The 23,117-nt window shown below is 39.5% G+C and overlaps 1 protein-coding gene across 3 annotated transcripts in view; it reads left to right on the top strand.

Annotated features, from left to right (window-relative positions):
* Positions 1-15,604: 15,604 nt before the first annotated feature.
* Positions 15,605-23,117, top strand: part of NAA35 (N-alpha-acetyltransferase 35, NatC auxiliary subunit) — a 66,386-nt gene continuing 58,873 nt past the window's right edge. The window contains exons 1-2 of one of the 3 annotated variants that reach the window (XR_006354067.1): positions 15,605-16,016; positions 17,284-17,418. Coding sequence is in view for 2 of the 3 variants with exons in the window: in XM_043975381.1 (XP_043831316.1) it covers positions 15,881-16,016; positions 17,284-17,418 (271 nt within the window). In the remaining variant the exon portion in view is untranslated. Of the gene's footprint in view, positions 16,157-17,283; positions 17,419-23,117 lie in introns of all 3 variants that reach the window. The other 2 variants (XM_043975381.1, XM_043975382.1) reach the window with 2 other exon arrangements.

Genomic DNA, 23,117 nt, shown 5'->3' with positions numbered 1-23,117 from the left:
AGTTCTCAACTTTTGTTTATACAAGCTTTCCAATTTCAGATTTTTCTCCCTCCCTCCCCTCCCTTCCCCCTCCCCTAGACAGCAGGTAATCTGATATAGGTTTTGTATATATATAATATGTGTGTATACACATAATAACATTAAACATATTTCTGCATTAGTCATGTTATAAGAGAAAAATCAGAGCAATAATGAAAAACCTCAAAATAGAAAAACAACAGCACCAAAAACAAAAGAAATAGTATGGTTCATTCAGCATCTATACTCCACAGTTTTTTTTTTCTTGGATTTGGAGATCCTCTTCTGTACCATTGCATTGGTGAGAAGAATATAGTCTATCACAATAGATCAACACACAATGTTGATGATACTGTGTACAATGTTCTTCTGGTTCTGCTCATCTCACTCATCATCAGCCCACGCAAGACCCTCCAGGTTTCTCTGAACTCCTCCTGCTCATCGTTTCTTACAGCACAATAGTATTCCATTGCATTCATATACTACAATTTGTCCAACCATTCCCCAATAGATGGGCATCCCCTCAACTTCCAATTCCTTGCCACCATGTACAGAGCAGCTATAAATATTTTTGTACATGTGGGTCCCTCTCCCCTTTCCATGATCTGTTTGGGAAAAAGACCCAAAAGTGGTATTGCTGGGTCAAAGGGTATGCACAGCTTTATAGCCCTTTGGGCATAATTCCAAATTGCTCTCCAGAATGGTTGGATCAGTTCACAGCTCCACCAACAATGCATTAGTGTTCCAATCAAAGCAAGACTCTTAACCACTATCTGCCTCAGTTTACTCATCTGTAAAATGGGGTTGATGATATCTCCCTCATAAGGTTGTTGTAAAGATCAAATGAAATAACATATGTAAACCATTTTGCACATCTTAAAGCCTTATATAATTCTAGCTATTATTATAACACCTGTCATTTCTTACTCTTGCCACACGACCAGCCAATGTTCTCTTCCTATCATACTACTTCTTGAGGACATCCTTTATGCTTATTCTTCTTTGAAGTTTCTAATTGGTCAGATGTTGCAGCCTGCTCTCACCCAATAAGCACCTTTTCATTGTCCTCTGTGTAATGCTCATGCCTTGCGGCCAATTAGCAACACTAGTAAAATGTTAGTATTAAAAGATAAACATTTGCTTTCAAGCTTTGGGAAAGTAAAAGAGCTTAGTGATTTCCCCAAAGCAATCCAGCCTGCTCTCTAGATAAATCTAGAATTAAGTATATCTCTAGATATGCAGGATATTGGCCATCCAAATGAATATTGAAATGTAGGCAATAAATATTCTTTATCCAGTTGGTCTTTAATATGTGAATGGAGAGGACTGACATGTTTAAATAATCATTGATCTCTTCCAGGAGGTTCTGCAATGTTCTAGACCTTGATCCAGTTAGTACAAGGTCATCCACAAACAGGTGTGAGGAAATTATTACCGGGGCCCTCCCACCCCTGCTGAGAGAGTCCAGCTGACCTTTCTAAGGTCATCCCAGTGTCAGTAGGTTACCTCACAAAGCCTTGTTCCCAACAGAGGATCTGAACTCTGACCTTAGCACGCTCTATTCATGGACTGCCTTCAAGTCATGTCAATCAAAGGACTTGAATGCTACCAGCCAATTAGCTTGGAGCAGTGTGTAGGGACTGCCTGTCTTCCAACCTGCTTCTGCTCTCACAGGCACAGGGACTTCCTCTTAGTGGCCTGAGACTCATAGGTGAAGGCGGCTTTTTCTCCTCTCTCTCCTGTAGATCCTAGCTAGGCTTTCCTGTCTTTCAGAGACACATGTTCTCTCTTTACTACCATCTAGTATACTTTTAAAATGCTTAATACCCCAAAACTGGTGCTAAAGCTTCTAATTTATAAGTAAACCCTAGCTAGTTTTCCCTACACTTGGGACAGAAAATAGACTACCACACACTTAGTTTTACTCATTACACAGGAATGTCTGGAGGACCTCAATATCCAGAGGGAATCTCTTCTTGACTTTGACGCTATGCTGGATCTCCTCCACTTCAGTGATGAATAACTTTGGCAAGCATAATGTCCCTGTTTTATGTCTTACTTGATATTTATGATCAGAGTTTCTTGAACAGGCTTATTCATGTTGTGATATCTTCCCAGGAATCCTGGATAACCTTGCCATAAAAGAGCCTGAAAGGCATCCTTTTGATCTACTAAATCACATGGGTTAGAGGTGGTTTTTTTTTTTTTTTGGTAATAAACTCACAATAAGCACAATGGGATCTTGGGTTCCCTAAGTTTTTCAACTAATTAAGATATTGCAAAGATATGGTCCACTGTTAAATATCACATGTGAAAAACTTTTTATTCCCTACTAAGATTTCAAATAGATAGGTCAGGAGTTACTGATGTTCTCTGAGTCATCTTTATATATATATATATATATATATATATATATATTAATAAGGTCCAAATTTTTTTCTCCTTGCAATTATATCTTTCTCTCCTTTAGATATGTTATAAATTAGCCATTCCATACTCTTACAAATGTTCACCTTCAGTAGGGATCTCCTCTATACATACTTATTCCAATCCAACTGATCCCTTATCTTTGTTCTATTATAGAGAATAACACTATTTCTATCTCCTCTGTAAGCACCACAGAAACTGTGATATCAGGGTCCATGTATGATGGTCCCTACTACCCTTTATAGAGAAGTCTGAAATACTTCTTCTCATTGCCATAATAGAAAGTATCAAGTCAAAGAGGTGGACAACAACAAATATGTATTTTAATAGAATATAAATAATCAAACGAGAGTTTAGTCCGATCCAGCTAGACCAAAAGGTTCATATTGGGAAGCAAAAGGAGATAAGCCCAATCTCTACAAGTATATGCAATGTACCACTACTGCAGTTCCTCAGATGAGAGGCCTCAAGCCCCAAAACCCATTAGTATGGGACTCTCTTCTCACTGGTGGAGATCAATGTCTCACACCTACACAAGGAGTGAAGTGGGGTTGGTGAGAATAAGAGAGAAAAAAGATCCTGGTTTCTTCTAGCATCCTACTATTTATTGCACACTAGATGTACAATGCCAACCTCTGTGTTGCTGAAGTGAGAGAAAGACTCTGAGAAGAAGCTAACATGAGAAGATATGGCAGTACCTATCACATCCCTATCCTCAGCTTATTACACTAAAGACTTTGGGGAATTTTCTCCTTCGGTGAGATCTAGTATTCTCTCCTCATTGAGCCAAGTTTACTTCTCTACCAGTAGGAGGGCTCCTTCATTCTGTATTGTCTGGTATATATTCTCCTATGTGTACTTTCTCTAATTTTTGTTATGCTATTCACTTGGATAATTGGGTTTCTTTCCTATTTACTCTGTGTGTTCACTGAAGAACTAGCATTTGCTGGGAAAGGGGCCTTCCTTCCCAATTCAGGAAAAGTGATCAGGAGTTTAGCATGAATCTAAAAATTATATTCCCTGAACTAAAAATACTTAGCCCAACATCCCCTCTCTCTAAGGAAAGCAGAGTGGTCAGCCTTTGGTCCCAACTTCTGCTTCCCCTCCTTTCAGGAATCAAAGTCTTCCTTGGAAAAGGGTAGAGGGAAGAGTTTGCTAAAGTTATCTCTTCTTGCCTCCCTTCAAGCCACACTATAGATGTTAGAGAAAAAAATACCCTATACCTCAGGGGTATCCCTAGAAGCCAGAGGGGAAGAGATAGCTGGCCTGAATCTGGGAGAATAAAGTCAAAGAGTACTTGCTACAAAAATGTGGGGTATTATGATTAGAGTATTTTAGACATATTCCTTTTTTAAAAAATATGTTCCAAAGTAAAATATGAGAGGTTCTACATTACTTGCTTGGAGAATATTGATGCTATCATTCTCCTCTATAAACATAATGTAGTAAACATAATGTAGATCTGACTAGGTAATGCAACTCATGTCAATCTAAATGCAAAAGCAAATCTTTAGCCTCGGACTGCTTTGCCATGTTGTGACCCTAACATCATCACCTCTCTGTTTTAGTTTTGCTCACTGAATAATGAGGATAATAATATGTTTCCTGCTAAACTCACAAGGGTATCATTAGGATTAAGAAATTAGTAACTACATAAAGCACACAATATTCTTCTTAAAATAGCCAAGGCATATTAATCCATGTTCCTTGAGTTCCTTGAGTTAAGAAAATATAGAACAAACAAGTGTAAATATATATGTATGTGTGTGTGTGTGTGTGTGTGTGTGTGTGTGTGTGTGTGTATTCAAGATCTAACTAGGGAAAAATCCTTAACTATATTTCCTTCCAAAGAGAAGATGTCAGTTCTCAGAGCCTGGGTTATTGTAAGCTTTTGTTTGTTTATCTGTTTCCAGTACAGTCTTTGCCACCAAGGACAAATTTTTTTCTGAAACACAAAATAGTCAGCTAGCTAAATCATACCTAGAGGCATTGTCTGAACCATTTTCTCATTCTTACCATGGATAAGATCTCTGTTCTAAGCATTTACGTAACTCAGAATTAGAAAGTTCTTATATCTCTGGCTTAATTCCCTTATGGGAATCCTAAACTCCCAAGCCATTGCACAAGCTAGGGTTCTGCTGAAGAAGTCCCACAAAAGTTTTGTGGGTTTGAAGAATTTTCATTTCCCTTCAGTCCAAGTATCATTAGTTCTCTTGCAAATAAAAGGGAGGGGAAAAGGCAAGGAACAAAAACCTATCACCTGTCACCTTCCACCTCAATCTTTTGTACCAAATTACTGCTTCAATTATATACAGATTATAGCAATAATCTTCCCCTGTTCTGAGTAACACTACACATCAATTTTTTTTCTTTGAAGAAATAACATTTGGATATTCTCGTGACTTTATGTGTATTTGAGATCCTTATAACAAAAAAAAATTGTAAACATCCTTTTAGTACATATATAGATTCTTCATTATACCAAGTCTGTAGTGAGGAAACCACCAGAACTACTACTTGTTTAGACAAACCTTTTCCATCCAAATTGGTCTAGCCACTGTCCATAATCCTAGATCCAAGATTTTGTTCCTGCTAGCCTCTCAAATGTACCAGTGTATGTGGATCTAGTCTATTGCTATTCAAGATAACAGGAGGTGGAGATAAGGAGGGAGAGCATTTCAGGGATGGAGAACAGCTAGTGAAAGTGCACTGTCAGAATATGGAGTATCTTGTTCTAGGAAGAGGCCTGAATCACTAGATTGAAGAGTACATTGGGACAGGGATATAAGGTATAAGAAGACTGAAATGGTTGGGATAGGAGGGAGAACCAGGTTCTGAAGGGGTTTGAACTCCAAACGGAGGAGTTCAAAGGATCAAAGGATCGATATTTGATCCTGGAGGTGATAGGGAGCCAATTGTGTTTATTGAGTAAGGGAGATAGCATGGTTGGATTTGCTTTAGGAAGATCATTTTGACAGCTGAGTGAAGGAGGGACTGGAGTATGTCATCTTTCGCTAACCAATTACAAATGTCCTTCACCATCATGAAATCTGTGGTTGCTTATCATCTGGGGAATGAAACAACCTAGGGACACTTATTCCTTTCCCTTTCATATCACATTATTCCACCTTTCAACCTCTTGACACATTAGGTTTTCATATGCCTCCTCAAAATTTTGCTTTCTCTTTACTTTTTCACCTAATTTATTTCCTGTAGTTAAGGAAAATGTTATCTTTTCCAACAAATCAGAGAGTAGGATAACTTGTCTTTAGCCCTTTTTACCTTTTTTCTAGGAGAGAAACCAATTTCCATTTAATATACGTATGCTTGTTGATTGCCTTTGGAAGAAACACAAATAGCACAATCAAATCCAAGTTACTCATTTTATAGTTACCTCTATGGCTTTTTGTTTTCAAATGCCCCATAAATAATATCCATCATCACCCAGTATGTTAAAAAAAAAAGATTAAAGGAGAAAGGAAGAAGTAAAATGAATGAAAGATTTAACAGAGGGAAGGGGCTGGAATTAAGAGGGTCGGGAAAGTCTTCCTGTAAAAGATGGGATTTTAGTTGGGACTTTAAAGAAGCCAAGGAAGTCAGCGTCAGAGGTATGAGTTGCCCCTCTACATGTGTACCCTGGCCATACATATTCCTTATGTGTATGCCCTTTCCTCTCTATTTCCTAATTTTGTCTACTCTTTCTACTGATGGTGTATATATTTGTAGAAAAATATGCCCCAGGTTTGTGGGAAACATGTTCTTATTCTGCTTTTCTTACTATTCTATTTCTTTTTAAAAATATTTATTGATACTATTTGTTTTTACACCAACTTTCATCTTTAAATAAGCTTCCCCACTCTGGTCCCCAGAGAACCATCTTTTATGGCAAAGAATAAAAAAGAGGAAAACATCAGTTCAACAAAACTAATCAATGTATCAGAGCCAAGCCTGACAGTATATGCAATGTTCCACATTCATAATCCCTCACTTATGCAAAGAAGTTAAGGAGGCAAAATGTCTCTTCTCTTCTTTGGGGCCTAATTTGATCACTACAATTATACAGTTCATTTGTTGTTCTATTTACATCGTTATAATAACTTCATAGATCTTTTTTTCTGGTTTTGATTGCTTCACTTTATATCAGTTCATATAAGCCTTGCTATGTTTCTCTGTATTCTTTCATTCTTCATATTACTTCTTACAGAACAGTAATATTCTATTACATTCATGTATGGCTTTGTTTGGGCCACCCCTTTCCCCAGTTGATGAATAGCTTTGTTTCTATTTCTTTCCTAGCACAAAAAAGTGCAGGTATAAATATCTTTCTATATATGGGACCTTGCTTTCTATCTCTTATCTTCTTTTTTTTGTTTGTTTTTTTGTTTTTTGTTTTTACAAGGCAATTGGGGTTAAGTGACTTGCCTAGGGTCACACAGCTAGTAAGTGTTAAGTGTCTGAGGCCGGATTTGAACTCAGGTGCTCCTGAATCCAGGGCCAGTGCTCTATCCACTGCGCCACCTAGCTGCCCCTTTATCTCTTATCTTCTTGAAGGTAAATGCCTAGTAATAGGGTCAAGAGGAATATACATTTTAGTTAATTTCTTAGCATACATCTAAATTGTTTTCCAAAATGGTTGGACCAATTAATTCAAAGTTTTACCAATAGTGTATTAGAGAGCCTGTCTTTGTACAACTTCTTGAACATTGATGATTTCCATATATTATTTCCAGACAAGGTTATATTGGAACCAGCTTGAACCTACCCCAGAGAGTCAATTGTTAAATTTTCAGTGTGAGTATTTTTACCTTGGAAACTGGTAAATGTTATAGATGCTTGATTTGTTGTTTTGTTGATCTTCTGGACTTCATCTAGAAAGTGATAGAGAAAATGTTAATAATGCAGATTAAACGTAAAATAAGATATTGATCAAATAAGATAATTATAAAGTACTTAGCACAGTGTACATAGTAAGCACTATATAAATGTTTGTTGTTGTTATAAATGTGTGGTGCATATTATCTTTTTTTTCTGCAGAGCTAGTTGTTAAACATTTACCAGCACATAACTGAATGTAGCCCATAGAGATACTGGGCTCCTTATCCCTATTCCTGCTCTCAAGGACTTCTTGAGTCTCCCAGAGAAAGGCTACATTATACTGTTGGGGGTCCACAGATGCCCATGAAGGGTCATGGTGAATCTTTTCTTTTCTTTTCTTTTTTATTTGGAATTTTATTTTATTTTCCCAAATTATATGTAAAATACAAATTTTGACATCAATTTAAACAAATTTTGTGTTCCAAATTCTCTTCCTCCCTCCTTCCCTACCCCTCCACTCCCACAAAAACTCAAGCAATTCAATATAAGCTATACATGAGCAGTCATGCACATAATCCAGGTTGTGAAAGAAAACAAACAAAAACAAAACTTCAGATAAAAGAACTAACCAAAAAATTGTGCTTCGATTTGTATTTAGATACCATCAGTTCTCTCTCTGTAGATGGATTATATTTTTCATAAGTCCTTCAGAGTTGTCTTGGATCATTGCATTGTTGAATTCACAGCAGATCATCTTACAATATTGCTTTTATTTTGTATACCGTACATTTCCCTTTGCATCAGCTCATGTAGGTCTTTCCAGGTTTTTCAGATAGCATCCTGCTCATCATTTTTTCAATAGCAAACTACATTTATATAGTACTTTAAAGAGAGAATTCCTTACAATAAACCTATGAGGTTGATTTTTTTAACAACAATAATAGATAACATTTATATAGTACCTTATACCTGACAAAGAATTTTCTTCGTGGTGAATCTTTTCTAAAACTATCAGCTCAAGCCCTCATTCTTGTATGTTTTTTTCCAATATTAGCTGCCTGTTACAGTTCACAGCTCCTTTATAACATTAATATCCTAAAGAGACTAACACCCTAGTATCATTTAACCAATTAACATCAATTAGCTTTTACAAATTGATCTTTACTGCAAAGATATAGCAGGAACAAAAGTTACAAAGCATTTCTTTCCTGAACCAAGACGTTATACTCTTCCCATATGTCCTCTCAGTCACTGAGAAGAGTAAGTTAATAATTAAAGCATTTGCTACAATAAATTTGCCTCCATCACATTTACTTCCAAATGTGGTGTGGCTAATAGGTAAGTTGCTGTCACTTCCTACCTCTGGGCTGAGTCAAACAAGTTGTTCTTCAAAGCCTTAGCTGCCACCTCACCCATGCCCAGCCTCCAACAATTTATGGCACAGATCAAGTATACAGACTTGTAGAACTTAGCAGTCCAACTTTTCAAAGCTCAAAAGGTCATACTTGCATATCTCCCAACCCCTGCTTAAAATCAGAACAGAATAAATGTAAAGAAGAGCTGAAGCCTGAATTCAAAGGTCACATGGGACCATGGGTGAGGAAGATCCAACACCTCTCCACATACAGAGGATTATGACATGTCTTTCTCACTGGAATGCAGCCAAGTAAGGAAAACAGTTTGACTGGTTAGTGTCATTTGAATGCTTTCTCAGTTCCAGTTCAGCAGCCAATCAAAAGGCTTCGCTTCATGTGATAAGCAGACCAGAAACAATACCTGCACATTCTCAAGTCCATGTGAATATTGTGTTAGCAGAGCATACTGCACATGCTCATAAGGGCTGGACTCATTGGCCAGTCACATGTTACATCACTGTAAGAGGGAAAGCTAGATCCTTTCCAGCTGATCTCTTTCCCCTGCCTGGGTGTAATAGAGGTGAGTTGTTAATGTTTTAACAAGGTATTAGATGGGATCAAGTCTTCATTGCCTGGATGCTACTCCTAAGTTGTAAAGATGTAGTCTGTGTGACTGACTCCTCTGGTGTGTTTTCCATGTATCATACCAGCAGACACAATTATTTTCTAGCAAAGTAAGAATAATAGTAATATGGTAATAGGAAGAACAGTACTGTCTAGAGCCATACTTTCCCATCCGTGAATATAGTTTCCATATAAACAGTGGACACAGACTGAGAGTACAATGGAAATAAAGTGCACATGTGGGAAATCCATGTAACTCTGGACAACTCATGTCTCTGGAACTGCAGGACTACAATGTCCCTTCTCTTCTCATGGAGTCCTCACGAAGCTTCCCCTTGAGTACAGCATCTCTGCTGGCTTAATCAAACTCAGCTAGGTCCCTCTGCAATGCTCTACCCTCAATGACTAGGGCTAGCCCTTTCTTGAATCCTTAGTCAGATGTCTTCTTTCCTGCCACGAGTCCTGTTCCTTGAAGCTGCTTGGTCATTGCCTCTTTTTATCTGTGTCTTCCTTGAGGGTATGGCTCTGCTACCTGGTGGATGTAACACCTCTTTGTGGGTGAGTATTTCTACTTCAAAATGGCATGGGTAATGGGAATGAGTTGTAATTAATCTCCCTTCATCCTCTGATAGAAGTGCAAAGGTCTCTTCCACAAAGGTGCTTCTAGCCTGGATGGCTTCTTAGAGCATTTGACCTCCCACTTTTTATGGGCCTTCAGGAGACTGGTCAATTTTAAACCCTTCAGATACAAATGAGAAAGGTACTCACACCTTTTTAAGACATTAACACCTCATCATCTGTGATTACATCCTAGTAAGAAAAACCAGTTGGTCAGGGACCAACTCCCCTTCTTATTCCATGTTTTGTCACCCTTGTGAGTGCTGAATGAGGTAAAATCTCAGAGTTCTTATTTGCATTCTTCTTACTACTAATGATTTAGAGCTGTCTTTCGGAAGATGATTTATAATTTTTAATTCTTTGGAACAATGGGCCATGTAACAAAAGACTGGACAGACCACATGTAACAGGAATATATAGATGGATATGGAGAAGCCCCACCCCTTCCTCCTAAAAATCTGGATTTTCACCTTTATAGGTAGTTGGTGGAAAACCCACTAGGCTCTTCATCCTTCATTGTTCTATCTTTGAGAGAGATGTTGGACTAAAATTACATCTATCTATTACAAGCCAGATATTTGAAGTAGTATTATTGGGGGGGGGGGCTCAGGAGAAAAGCTACTTTTCATGGTCATTCCTGGGGGAAATAGTTCTGTCCTAGACCTGAAAGGTAATTCTTAACAATTTGAACTGGCTTAGTTTCCTTTCCCACCAAATAAAAAAAAAATAAATAAAATAAAAAAATAATTATGGATAGCAAATAGACATGTTTATCGAAGCAAGCAGTAAAAAAGTAATTAGGAAAGGCAAACAAAATAATTTAGGGCAAGGGATTACAAACTACAATTCACATTCAACCATTACCCTGTTTTTGTAGAACTAGCTAAGAATGATTTTTACATTTTCAAATAAAGTTTATTGTAGTTATAAATGTAAAAACTACTCAGCATAGGGGCAGTGCAAAAATAGTCAGCAGCCCAGATTTGACCCTTGAACCATAAACTGCCATAGTTTGCCTACTCTTGGGTTAGGCACAGAATACATAAAAATTAGGGCAGCTGGGTGGCATAGTGGAAGAGCCCTGGTCCTGGATTCAGGAGGACCTGAGTTCAAATCTGGCCTCAGACCCTTGATACTTACTAGCTGTGTGACCCTGGGCAAGTCACTTAACCCCCACTGCCTCACAAAAAAAAGAATACATAAAAATTAAGGGGATCTGTGGCCTGGAAGCAGCCCTACCAGGTAAATAATTATCTTACTCCATGATTTTATTTTCAGTAGTGTCTGAAGGTGCAGGCAATGAGAATCAAGGGACATGTTGAGGTACTGACTTTTCACCATAAGCCTGTGGTGCTGGGGGTCAGCTAATTTGCTATTCAAAGTCTATGCCTTGCTTCTTCTTGCCCCATCTCTTTCTCTCCTATTCTCCCCCAAAAGTCTTTCAACCAATGGTATGGGACCTTTCTTCTTTCTGTTTGTTGCTATCTTTTGACCACTTATTAACTGAAGAATAGCTCTTGGTCTAATATGGTTGTGTTACTTCCTATATATCTTTGATACTCAGCTTTTAGCAGAGATATTTGAGGTAAAGATTATTTTTCCCAAGTGATACTTTTGATTCTTATCCTAGTTACATTGATTTTGTTGACGGAAAAGCTTTTCAGTTTCATGAAATCAAAATTATCTGCTTTGTTATTTTGTAAATACTTCTATTCCTACCATGCTAGTTCATTAAATGCCTTTTTTAAAAAACTAATTGTATCTTATGCCTGATTAATAAAAGTATACGCTTTCTGGAATCAAGAAAATCGAGCTCTGCTACCGATTAGCTGTGTGACCTTAAACAATACATTTAACCTCCCCGGGCTTGTTTCATCATCTGTAAAATAAAGTGATTGCACTAGATGGTTTTGAAGTCCCTTCAAGTTTTCACATTTTTCTGTTTTTCTATGATCTCATTGCTCATCAGTCTTAACAAGACATTTTGGTACCCGAGTGCCCAAAATCCAATAGATTGAAGGGTATACATTTATTGTAATTACCTTCTTCCTTTCTACTCACTGATTTAGTATTTGAAACACTGGGGTTCTTAGACGATTAGAGGAAAATAAGTAACTATCTTCTTTACCTATAGAAGCCTGTATGTTGCTTGCTAAGAAGTTTCATGTTTGCGGCAGAACTTAATCCTGCTATATACTATAAGTACAGAGGTGTACTGGTAAAAGTTTCTCTTGGAAAACACATGACATGCTTTTAAGTTTAATATTAAACATTGGAATTATTAACATTTTCTCTGTAACTGTCTCAAATCTAGACCAAATACCATATCAAGCCCTGATTTGTAGCATGAGGATTTCCAAGATTATATGCTGGGGCAGCTAGGTGGCGCAGTGAATAGAGCACCGGCCCTGGAATCAGGAGTACCTGAGTTCAAATCCGGCCTCAGACACTTAACACTTACTAGCTGTGTGACCCTGGGCAAGTCACTTAACCCCAATTGCCTCACTAAAAAACAAAACAAAAAACAAACAAAAAAAGATTATATGCTTATACTCTTAATTTAACAATTAGCTCTTTATACCCAGGTGGAGAAGTCTTTGTACCTGTCAGGTTTTGTTTTTGTTATTTTTTTAGTGAGGCAATTGGGGTTAAGTGACTTGGCCAGGGTCACACAGCTAGTAAGTGTTAAGTGTCTGAGGCCGGATTTGAACTCAGGTACTCCTGACTCCAGGGCGGGTGCTCTATCCACTGCGCCACCTAGCTGCCCCATACCTGTCAGTTTTACATGTCATTCTCAGTTTCCCATCAATCGAAGCCATAAAAAAAACCCATTTACAATTCCTTTATTGATTCATTCCTTGTGATTTTCTTTTTTGTCAAAATGATTCATTGTGGTCAGATTTTCCCTTGATAGACTGACTCTTTATCCTTTTTGATTCCTGGCTGGGCTAGCCCCCTGTCCTTTTTATCTTAAGCTTGACATTTTGGACTGTCATCAAAACTTTACTATTTTGTGCTTACATTTTATATGTATAAAGCTTAGTAATAGATATTAAAAGGCAATTTGGCAATCTGATTTATTTGAAATACTCTTTGTCATAGTAACACAACTAACTGGTGTGCTGATACCTAATGTTATGTATTTTAATTTACATTGGGACTGAAGCATCATAAAAGATAGGGGAAATTTTATTTTTACATTATGTAAAGCCTTACTGTGTTACTTAAAAATGGGTTAGACGACCTCAAACACTTGACACTTCCTAGCTGTGTGACCCTGGGCAAGTCACTTAACCCTCATTGCCCCCCCCCAAAAAAAAATTTAAATGAAAAAAATGGGTTAGAAAAATGGTAGGCCTATTACCTAAATTGTATCTCAACGACAGTATTATGAATAGCAGGCTACATTTGCCAGTTGAAAGTGGTAACACTAAACCTAATGTTATGTATTTTATTTTATGTTGGGATTGAGGCATCATATAAAATAGGGGAAAGTTTATTTTTACATCATATAAAGGCTTACTTTGTTACTTTAAAATGGTTTAGAAACATGGTGGGCCTGCGGCCTAAATTTTAATTCATGGATAGTATTTACGAATAACAGGTTGTGTTTGCTAGTACAAACAGACAGCTAGTTGACTATGGGGCAATTCCTCAATGATGTCCAAAATGGAAACTAAAGACTGTTTCACAAGTCTTTGTGTCACCACTTAGCAATTTATGAAGTTCTCCTTTCTATAATCTTTCTAAAGGATGTTGCTTGTTTTTATTCAGATTTAGGAGTTCACCAGTTTAGAAAATTCCTAGGTAGAAATCCCCTCTACCATTGCTCTCTGACACACCCCAGATTATACAAGGATTATGTGTCAGAGAAGGAGTTGAGCAGCTAGGTGTGGTGGAGAATACTGGATTTGGAGTCAGAAAACATATGTTTAAATCTGTTGTTTGTTTACTGTCACTTGCTACATGTGTATACTTTGGGCAAGTCACTTAACTTTGGGAGCCTCTGTTTTTTGATCTGTGAAATGAGGAGTTCAGGTTAGATGTCTTAAATTCTCTTGCAAGCCTAAATTTGGGATCTTGTGAACCTTGGTTTTCCTGACTCCTGAGGCCTATCTCTACACCATACTGCCTCAATTAACACTTACTAAGCACCTACCATATGCCAGGAACTGAGGGTATAAAAAAAGGGGAAAAGACAGCCCCTACCCTAGAGGAGCTTACAATCTAATGGGGGGGGGAGGGGCATCATGCAAGCAAATATATGCAAAGCAAATTAGATATGGGATAAATAGGAAATAATTAACAGAGAGAGGGCCCCAGAATTAAGAGAGGTCCACGAAGGCTCCCTGTAGTAAGTGAGATTTTAGTGTAGATATAAAGGAAGCTAGGGAGCAGGGTCTGGGGAACATTTCAAGTATGGGAGACAGCCAGAGAAAATGCCTAGAGTATTTTGCTCCAGGAACAGCCAGAAGGCTAGGGTCACTAGATCAATAAGAATGACAACAGTGGATTACTTTGTGACTTGAAATAAATATGGAATTCAGGAGAGAGATGAGGAGTAGGTATGTAGTTCTAGAAATCATCTGTAGATAGATAATGATGTATATCTGGGTTCTTAAGTTGGGGTCTGTGAGCTGGGCTTTTTGTTTGTTTGTTTTACATTTTGACATGTATAGCTCAATAGAATCGATTTCTTTTGTAATCTTATGTATTTTGCACATTTAGAAACATTATATACAAAGAAGGGATTTGGAGGCTTTACCAGATTGCCACGCAGAGGTCAGCAATCACCACTGATACACACACACACAAATCAATTTTATCGTTCACGTTGTTGAATTATTTTATTTGCAAATTTTAAGATATAATAAATCTTTAAAATAATAAAATATATAATACATATATAATTGTTTTTCAGCTGTGTCTGATTCTTCATGACTATTTGGGGTTTTCTTGGCAAAGATACTCTAGTGGTTTGCCATTTCCTTCTCCACTTCATTTTACAGATGAAGAAACTGAGGCAGACAGTTAGGTGACTTGCCCAGGGTCACACAGCCGGTAATTGAAGTCAGTTTTGAATTCAGGTCTTCCTAACTCCAGGCCAGAGGCTCTTGTTATTGGGGGCACTTGGCTACCTAGTTGCCCCCAATAAGAGCATCTGTAACATATATGACAGCGTATTATATGATATAATAAATCTTTAAAACAATAAGGATCAGACCATCTAACTTTAATTGTATGGGACAGGATTTTTTTCCTCCCTTATAAAGCCTCTAGAATTTCTAGAGAAGGAGTACAAGTGGTTGGTTAAATCTATCAATCCATAAGCATTTATTAAGCGCCTTTATGTGGCATACACTGCGCTAGGTCATATAAACCGGTCCAGATAAAAGGCCCCTTTATTTGCTGTCGGTTCTGTCTTAGAACCTTTGGGGTTAATAAGCCTTTGTTTTGAAGGCACTTTCCCCGCACTCAAACCATCCCCCCAGAGAACAACTGGGAAATGAGGATGGGGCTAGGGACAAGGGAGCTGGGCCGAGCTTCCCCAGGGGGGAGAAGGGAAGAAGTGGGGGAAGAGTCAGGGAGCAAGTCAGGGATGAAATACCTCAGCACGTGCACCCTCGCAGAAGGAGTGACAGGACCCACGAGCACAGCGGCGCACGAGCCGGAGCCCCGCCCCCGCAACACGCGTACATCCAGACTGCGGGCCACGCCCATTTCTTTGATCCCGCCCACTCCACCACCTCTCTACCGGGAAGGGGACCAAGAGGAAAGGGAGGCCTGAGAAGAATAAATTGCTATCGCGAGATCCTCTTTATTACGCGAGAATTGAAGGCTCCCTAGCCAAGACTGGGGAGGGGAGTTGGGTGGAGGAGGTTGTGCGTGTGCGTGTGTGTATGTAGTATGTGCATGTGTATGTGTGGGTGCGTGTATATGTGCGTGTGTATGGCGTGGTGAGCAAGGCCCCTGGGAGTAAGAGAGGGGGCGGGGTCTCATGAACTGGGCGTACGCATGCGCGCATGCGCGCACGCGGCCGGGCCGGGCCGGGCTGGTCTGCTCGGGGAGGGGGCGGCCGTGGCGGCGACGTTATTTCCGAGGTCGGCAGCGGCGGCGGCGGTACGGTGCGCGGCGGCAGGGGCGCCGCCGAACTAGTCGGTAGGGACGGTTACAGGGTAGCCCCGGAAATCCCTTGCTCTGCCTTTCGGAGCGTCGCGGTCGTGGTGCGGAGTTCCGTGGTGCGGGGGACCCTTGGAACCGGCGGGTCACCCTGCGGCCCCTGGCCCGCCTCGCCCCAGGTAGGGGCCCCCCCACAGCAGTCCGGCCCCGCCCCGCCCGCCCTCCCGGTGTCACCGGCGCGACGACCCGGCTACCCGGCGAAAGCTAGCCAGCCCCGTCCTTGCCCCTCCTGCTCCTCCACGCGCCTCTCCTCCTCCCGGAGCCGGGAGCCGGGGACCGGGGGCCGGGCCCGATCCGGGGTGCCCCCGAGGCACAGGGCGCTGCAGACGCGACCCGGCTTTGGGGGGAGGGCGGAGGCGGGCGGGGAGCCTGGCAGCGGCGGTGTAGGTGCCCCTTCAGGCCGCCTGGCAAGGCGGTGTGCCCAGCAGCCCATGGTCCTGCCGTGGCGGTGGTGGTAGTGGGGGGTTGGGGGGGGAGGTGTCCCGAGGAGGAGGAGGAGTCACCCGAGGAAGGAGGTTGTCGGGTGGCTAACAGCCCTCAAAGTTAAGAGCTCTCCAACTGTATTCATTGGAACCAGCAGAGTGGCCTCCAGTCTTTTTGTTGTCTTCTGGTGTGTCAGACAGTCATTGTGGTGTTCGTTGATCTTAGTCTCCTGTAGACTGTCTATAAAGAGTCCATAATGATCCTTTCAGGAGTGGACCTTGTCAGGGTTAGTTTGCCCAAACCTGGGTCCCATGCATGACCTTGGCCTCCAATCTGTAACTGGAAGTATGTGCCCAGCCCTCAAGCAGTTCCATTTAAAGGACACCGATGACTAGTGGCAGATTCTGAGAATTAGGTTGGAGGAGGACACTTTGCAGAGTTATACTTGGGTGCCCAGACCTGACCAATCACAAATGACTGTTGGGACCTTTTTGGCTTTGGGTTTTCTCTCTTTGTAAAATGAGGATGTTGGAATAGATGATTTACAAAATTACTTCCATCTCCAGTGTTCTGCTTGTCCAAGGTATGAGTTAGAATCATAGAATGTTAGAATTGAATGAAAGGAACCTTAGTAATCATTAGCTAGCTCCATACACAAGAGAGGTGAAATGATTTGTCCAAGGTCACATAGTAAGTGGTAGATCCGGGCTTCTCTGACTATGGTTACCTTCTTCATCTAATAATTTAACAGAAAGAACATTGTGTAAATACTTGAGTTTTGTGGAATACTGAAAGCTATTTTCATTTTGACATGCTTTTACAGGTAAAATGGTTATGAAAGCTTCTGTAGAAGATGATGATTCAGGATGGGAGCTCAGTATACCTGAAAAGATGGAAAAGAACAGTACCAGTACAAATTGGGTAGACATAACTCAAGATTTTGAAGAGGCATGTCGAGGTAAGTGGTAACTTTTGGATCAGAAGTGCTACAAATCAAAAAAAAAAAGTGGTACAAATCAGGGAAAGGAGAAAATTGAGTTTTAATTCTAAATTTTCACAGTTTGTTTAAAAAAGAAAGCAGTGTTCATGAAGTATCTTTTGAATTATGCTTCCATCTGCCTCTAATTTAAAATACATGAGAAAACCAAAATGTACCTTGTAAATATAAAGTAGTGAGGGCAGATGCTGGTTAAAACAATGTTTCTACAAAAAAATTTATAAGTAAAAATAAATGTATAGAGAGTACTTGCAGTCAAAGATTTCTGCCTGTCTCAGCACTGATCCTTTACAAGTAGTAAAATTCAGTGGTCGTTTATGGGTGTGAAGAGGGAATACTTTAGAAATTATCTTTCCAACGAATACAATCAGGGAGTACCTGTAGTGCTGCTTTGCTTTCAATTTCTTTTTACTTTGGCATTCCTTTGTTTGACTAATTTCTGAAGTTTGTAGGCAGCAGGAAGATTGAGGCCTATATATTAAACCAGCCATAGATCTCTTCCTTCCCAGTTTCTTGTTTATCCACCAAGAAAGGTGGATAAGAATTCCATTATCACCCCACTGACACTTAGAATTGCAATGAGTCAGAGGGAAACTTGGCTGATTTGGAGTTTGAAATGGTAAGTATTCATTCTAATGAAAATAGGTGACTTTATATGTACAAAGTAGAAAGTTGTACTAGACCTGTGGTCTTTGAAGTTCTCTCTAACTCAGTGAGTCTATGATCTGTGACACAGTTGCTATAACTTTATACATACCTCTGCAGACCTGGATTTTCCCTATATCATTTATGGCCATATTTATTGAACAAAAGCTATACTGTGTGACAGTGATTACAAATTAACCAGCTTTCAATTGTAAGATGTTTAGTTCTTTTAAAAATTAAGCATTTATTAAGCACATTGGAATTTAAGAACTATATAAAGCATATGTTACTCTTATGTAGTAGTAATAAGTGATGCTCTAAGCCTTACAAAGCACTTTATGCATTCTCATTTGGTCCTCTTCGGCTTTGAAATAGGTAATGAAAGCATTATCCCCAAATAAGAGATGGTGTAACTGAGACTGAGAGAGGCTATTATTTGTCCAAGGTTATGCCACTAATAAGTCACAGAGTTGGGACTCAAACCCATGTCTTCAGCCTCTACATCTACTTTACTGAACCACAGTTCCCTTCCTCTCTTGTATGTTGTGGTTATTAATATTTGTGGGGGAGGGGGCAGCTAGATGGCGCAGTGGATAGAGCACCGGCCCTGGATTCAGGAGGACCTGAGTTCAAATCCCACCTCAGACACTTAACACTTACTAGCTGTGTGACCCTGGGCAAGTCACTTAACCCCAATTGCCTCACCAAAAAAAAAAAATTAAAATATTTGTGGGGGAAAAAAAATTTTTGCTTTGTATAGAGAAGATGCCTAATAAACAGTTGAGTTCAATTAAGGGTTCTAAAGGCCTTCTGATAACATTTCCCACAAATTAACATGTCTAGGCTTAAATGTAGCTAGATAATTGTATTAAATAAAACTAACTATTTTCTATGCTATATTGGTTGATTACTCTCAGGGATAAGGATTGAGCCAAGGAATATAATATCCCGTTACTTACTAATGAGTTGCATCAGCTGTTCATTGGACAAATGATACCTCTAAGGATGCATGCTACGTCTGTTTTACAGTCACCCTCTGGTCCCAGGACTCCTGAATTGTACAATAGACAGCAGCATAGATGTTAAAACTTGTGCCAATTCAGAGATGCCTGGGTACCATTCCTCAGTGCTCCTTGGCTGATGTGGCCCAGTGTGGAAGTTTTTGATAGAGTGAGCAGCAGGAATTGGCATAAATTTATCAGTTGGTTCTTAACACTAAGGAATAGTCCATTAAGGATGGAACATTGTGGCATAGGTGACCATTTTCCTTACAAAGGGACTGGACAATTTCAGGGAAACTGAATGCGGCAAGACACAGCACAGCTCATTGTGTCTAAGATTGCTCAAGTGGACCTTGCTGCAACTTCTGGACCACCATGTGTGCTAACCCTGCTCATACCACTCTGCTAGCCTCTTTGGAACATCTCCGTAATTAAATGTGACCATAAAATTTAAGGCTGTAATGGCCTCTTGAAGATATCTAGAGTAGGGGTTCTTCACCTCTTTTGTCTTGTGAACCCCTTTGGCAGTCTGGTGAAACCTTTGGATACCTCTTTGGAATAATGTTTTTTGGTAATTAATGGGATATGCCAAATTTCAGTTTAGAGGTTACTGAAGATAGAGGTAATTTTTTTTTCTTATCCAAGTTCATAGACCCCTTGATGGTCCATGGATCGAAAATTAAGAGCCCCTGATCTAGACTAATTGCTTCTTTTCATAGATAAGGAAGCCCTCACCCAGTGAGGTAGATTGCTGTCCTTGAGGATTTTGTAGTTTCATTTGGGCAAATCAGACATATGTAAATAATTAAATAATAAATAAAAGTAGCATATGATTTAAGTTGAGAGAAAGAATACCAACTGGGGTAATTGAGGAAAGTTTCATTTTGGAGGTGGATTATGAGCTAGGCTTTGAATAATAGCTCACCTTCATAGTAGATTGGGTACTGGACTTGGAATTAGGAAGACCCAGTTTGAATCTTCCTTGGATATTAGTTTTGTGACCCTAAGCAAGTTACTTAACCTCTTAATCTTACTTTCCTAATTTGTAAAATTGGAATAATAATAGCACCTACCTCACAGTATTGTCCCCTCTAGGAGCCAATGCTTTAAGTCAGTAAGCATTAATTAAGCATCTACTGTATGCCAGACACTTTTAAGTTTTGGGTTGTTAAGAAGCAAAAAAGGAGTAAGGTGGGGTTTTGCAAACCTTAAAGTGCCATATAAATGCTGTTGTTGTTGTTATAATTATTATACTACTTTTAAAGTTTTCAGAGCACTTTACATACATCCTTAGAAAAATGTAATGAAATAGGTGCTATTATTGTCCCCATTTTACAGATAAGGAAATTGAAGCTCAGAGAAGTTAAATGATTTTCCTTTGTTATTCATACAATTAATTAAACTTTAAAAGATGCATATAATTTGGAAAAACAGAGGTGAGAAGGAAGGATATTTCAATTTGTGGGGGAAGGGGAGGGAAACCAGTATGATTACAGGTACATGTTCAGTAAATAGTGAATAGACCATCCTGGCACATGTAAAGGGTCCATGTGGTAGTAGAAAATAAGGTTGGAAAGGTAAATTGTATTGCCAGGCTGAAGACTTTTAACTGTATAGGCTGTGGAGAACCATTGAAAGTATTGAGCAGGTTAATGCTATGTTAAAAGCATAAAATAATATAAAATTAATTTGGCAACTGTGTACAAGATGGACTGGAGCAGAGAGAGACTAAGTAGGTGATTATTACTTTGTATTTGTTATGTTTTGTATTTAATTTTTTTACATGCTTTTCTATGTAGACCATATACTTCCTGAGGACAGGGATTATTTTAATTTTGTGTTTATATCCCCATTACCTAGCACAGTGTGTGGCAGCATATGGGTACTTAATAAATACTTGTTGATTGATTACTGTAGAGTGAAAATAGAAAGGGAAAGACACAGGAGAAATATTACAAAAGATGAATGGATAGGACTTAAATGACTGCTTACATGTGAGGTACAAAAGAAGGCTGAAACTGAGAGCGAGTGGCTTAAAGAAAGCAGAGAGCTAAAGACCTCCCTTGGAAAGGCCCACAATTTGGAAGTCAAGAAAAAATGAAAAAGAGAAGAAATCAGAATTGGAGACTGGTCAGTGGCAAGAAATACTGCCAAGAGTTCAAGGACTAGAGACTGAGGAAAGGCCATTCACTGGAGTTCCTCTCTTCCATTGTCTTTGAATGTAAAAATGATGCTCTGCATTGGACTTTAAGCCACCTTTATTCATTTGACTCTGGCTGATTTTTTCCATTGCCATTTGAAATTAAAGATTCCTATAGGAAGAATTTAAACCAAGGCCTGCCCAACCCCTGCAGTCTAAGTAGCCACTTGGGGTGAGTCCCTATTGTGTTCCTATGGTATTGGCAGCTGAGATTATGGGATTGGTCCTAGAGCCTGAGGACATAGTAAAGTAAATCCCTCAACTGAGAGAAGCAGATGTCAAGTGCTCTGCAAACCTTCAAACACTATGAGAATGCTTGCTGTTGCTGCTGTTACTACTACTGCTTGTTATTATTTAGTTGTTTTATGTGTGCTTGACTCTTCATCATCCTATTTGGAATTTTCTTGGCAAAGATACTGTAATGGTTTGCTATTTCCTTTGCCAACTCAGTTTATAGATGAGAAAACTGAGGCAAACAGGGTGACGTGACTTGCCCAGGGTCACACAGCTAGTAAGTTTCTGAGGCCAGATTTGAACTCAGGGAGATGGGTTTTCCTGACTCCAGGCCCAGTACTCTATACACTGTGCCACTTAGCTGCTGCTTGATTGATCTCTGGGTTTTCCAGGAAGTCCAAGAAACTGAGTTCTGGTAGGGGAAAGATCATTTTGTTTTGATTAGCTGAAGAAACTCTTTTGTGGAATAATATTACCTGACATTAGTGCCTGTCAAGGCACTGATCAATGCCTGACATAGGCAGTGGAATAACAGTACCTTTACAGTCAGCCTGCATATAATCCTTGTTCCTAGGAACAGTGATGTACCTGGTATAATATATCTCTTGGAACTGCCAATCCTAATAGAGTTCTGAAGATGTCTTATGACAAGGGTTAGGGCCCAGCTGACTCTACTATTATCACAAGAAATGGATCCTCTGGAAGAAATTTACTCATCTTCTAGATGAGGATTATAGCGTATTGCTAGCTCTGGAACTACCAGTCACCTTGAGAATTTGCTTTTCAAGGGATATTGTTTGCCTCTTCTTAAATAAACCATACAGGGGCAGCTAGGTGGCGCAGTGGATAAGGCGCCGGCCCTGGAGTCAGGAGTGCCTGGGTTCGGATCCGGCCTCAGACACTTAACACTAGCTGTGTGACCCTGGGCAAGTCACTTGGCCCCAATTGCCTCACTAAAAAAAAAAAAAAAAAAAAAAAAAAGGTCTTAAATAAATAAATAAATAAACCATACAGGTTCACAGTGAAGATTCCAGTTCAGAAGACTGCTCTCGTGGTTTGGTGTGTGTTGTTTGTTTTTTTGTTTTTTGTTTTTTTGGTGAGGCAATTGGGGTTAAGTGACTTGCCCAGGGTTACACAGCTAGTAAATGTTGTGTCTGAGGCTGGATTTGAACTCAGGTCCTCCTGAATCCAGGGCCAGCGCTCTATCCAGTTCGCCACCTAGCTTCCCTGTGTGTTGTTTTTTTAAATACATTTAAGATAAAAATAGTGAGGTATTTTCCTTTAAAATCAACCTTTATTGCAGTGGATTCCCCCTTTCCCTCCCTATAAATCATGTAATAACATTTTTCTAGGTTCTGATAATTTTACCCATAAATCCATTGCTGTTGCTTTATAAGTTTCAAAATCTCTACAATGAAGACCAAGTTGTTTTCTATGCCTTCTCATATTCCTTCTTATATTATGGTATTACACTTAATTAGTTCACTGAACCTATCTTTTCATCATGCACTCCATTAAACATGCATACTTAGCTCTGTCAAAATTGAATGTGAGAGGCCCTTGCTTTAAGTCTGTTCCTT

The sequence above is a fragment of the Dromiciops gliroides genome, chromosome 1 (assembly GCF_019393635.1).
Source record: "Dromiciops gliroides isolate mDroGli1 chromosome 1, mDroGli1.pri, whole genome shotgun sequence".
NCBI lineage: Eukaryota > Metazoa > Chordata > Mammalia > Microbiotheria > Microbiotheriidae > Dromiciops > Dromiciops gliroides.
This window is presented reverse-complemented; position numbering and strand designations above follow the sequence as displayed.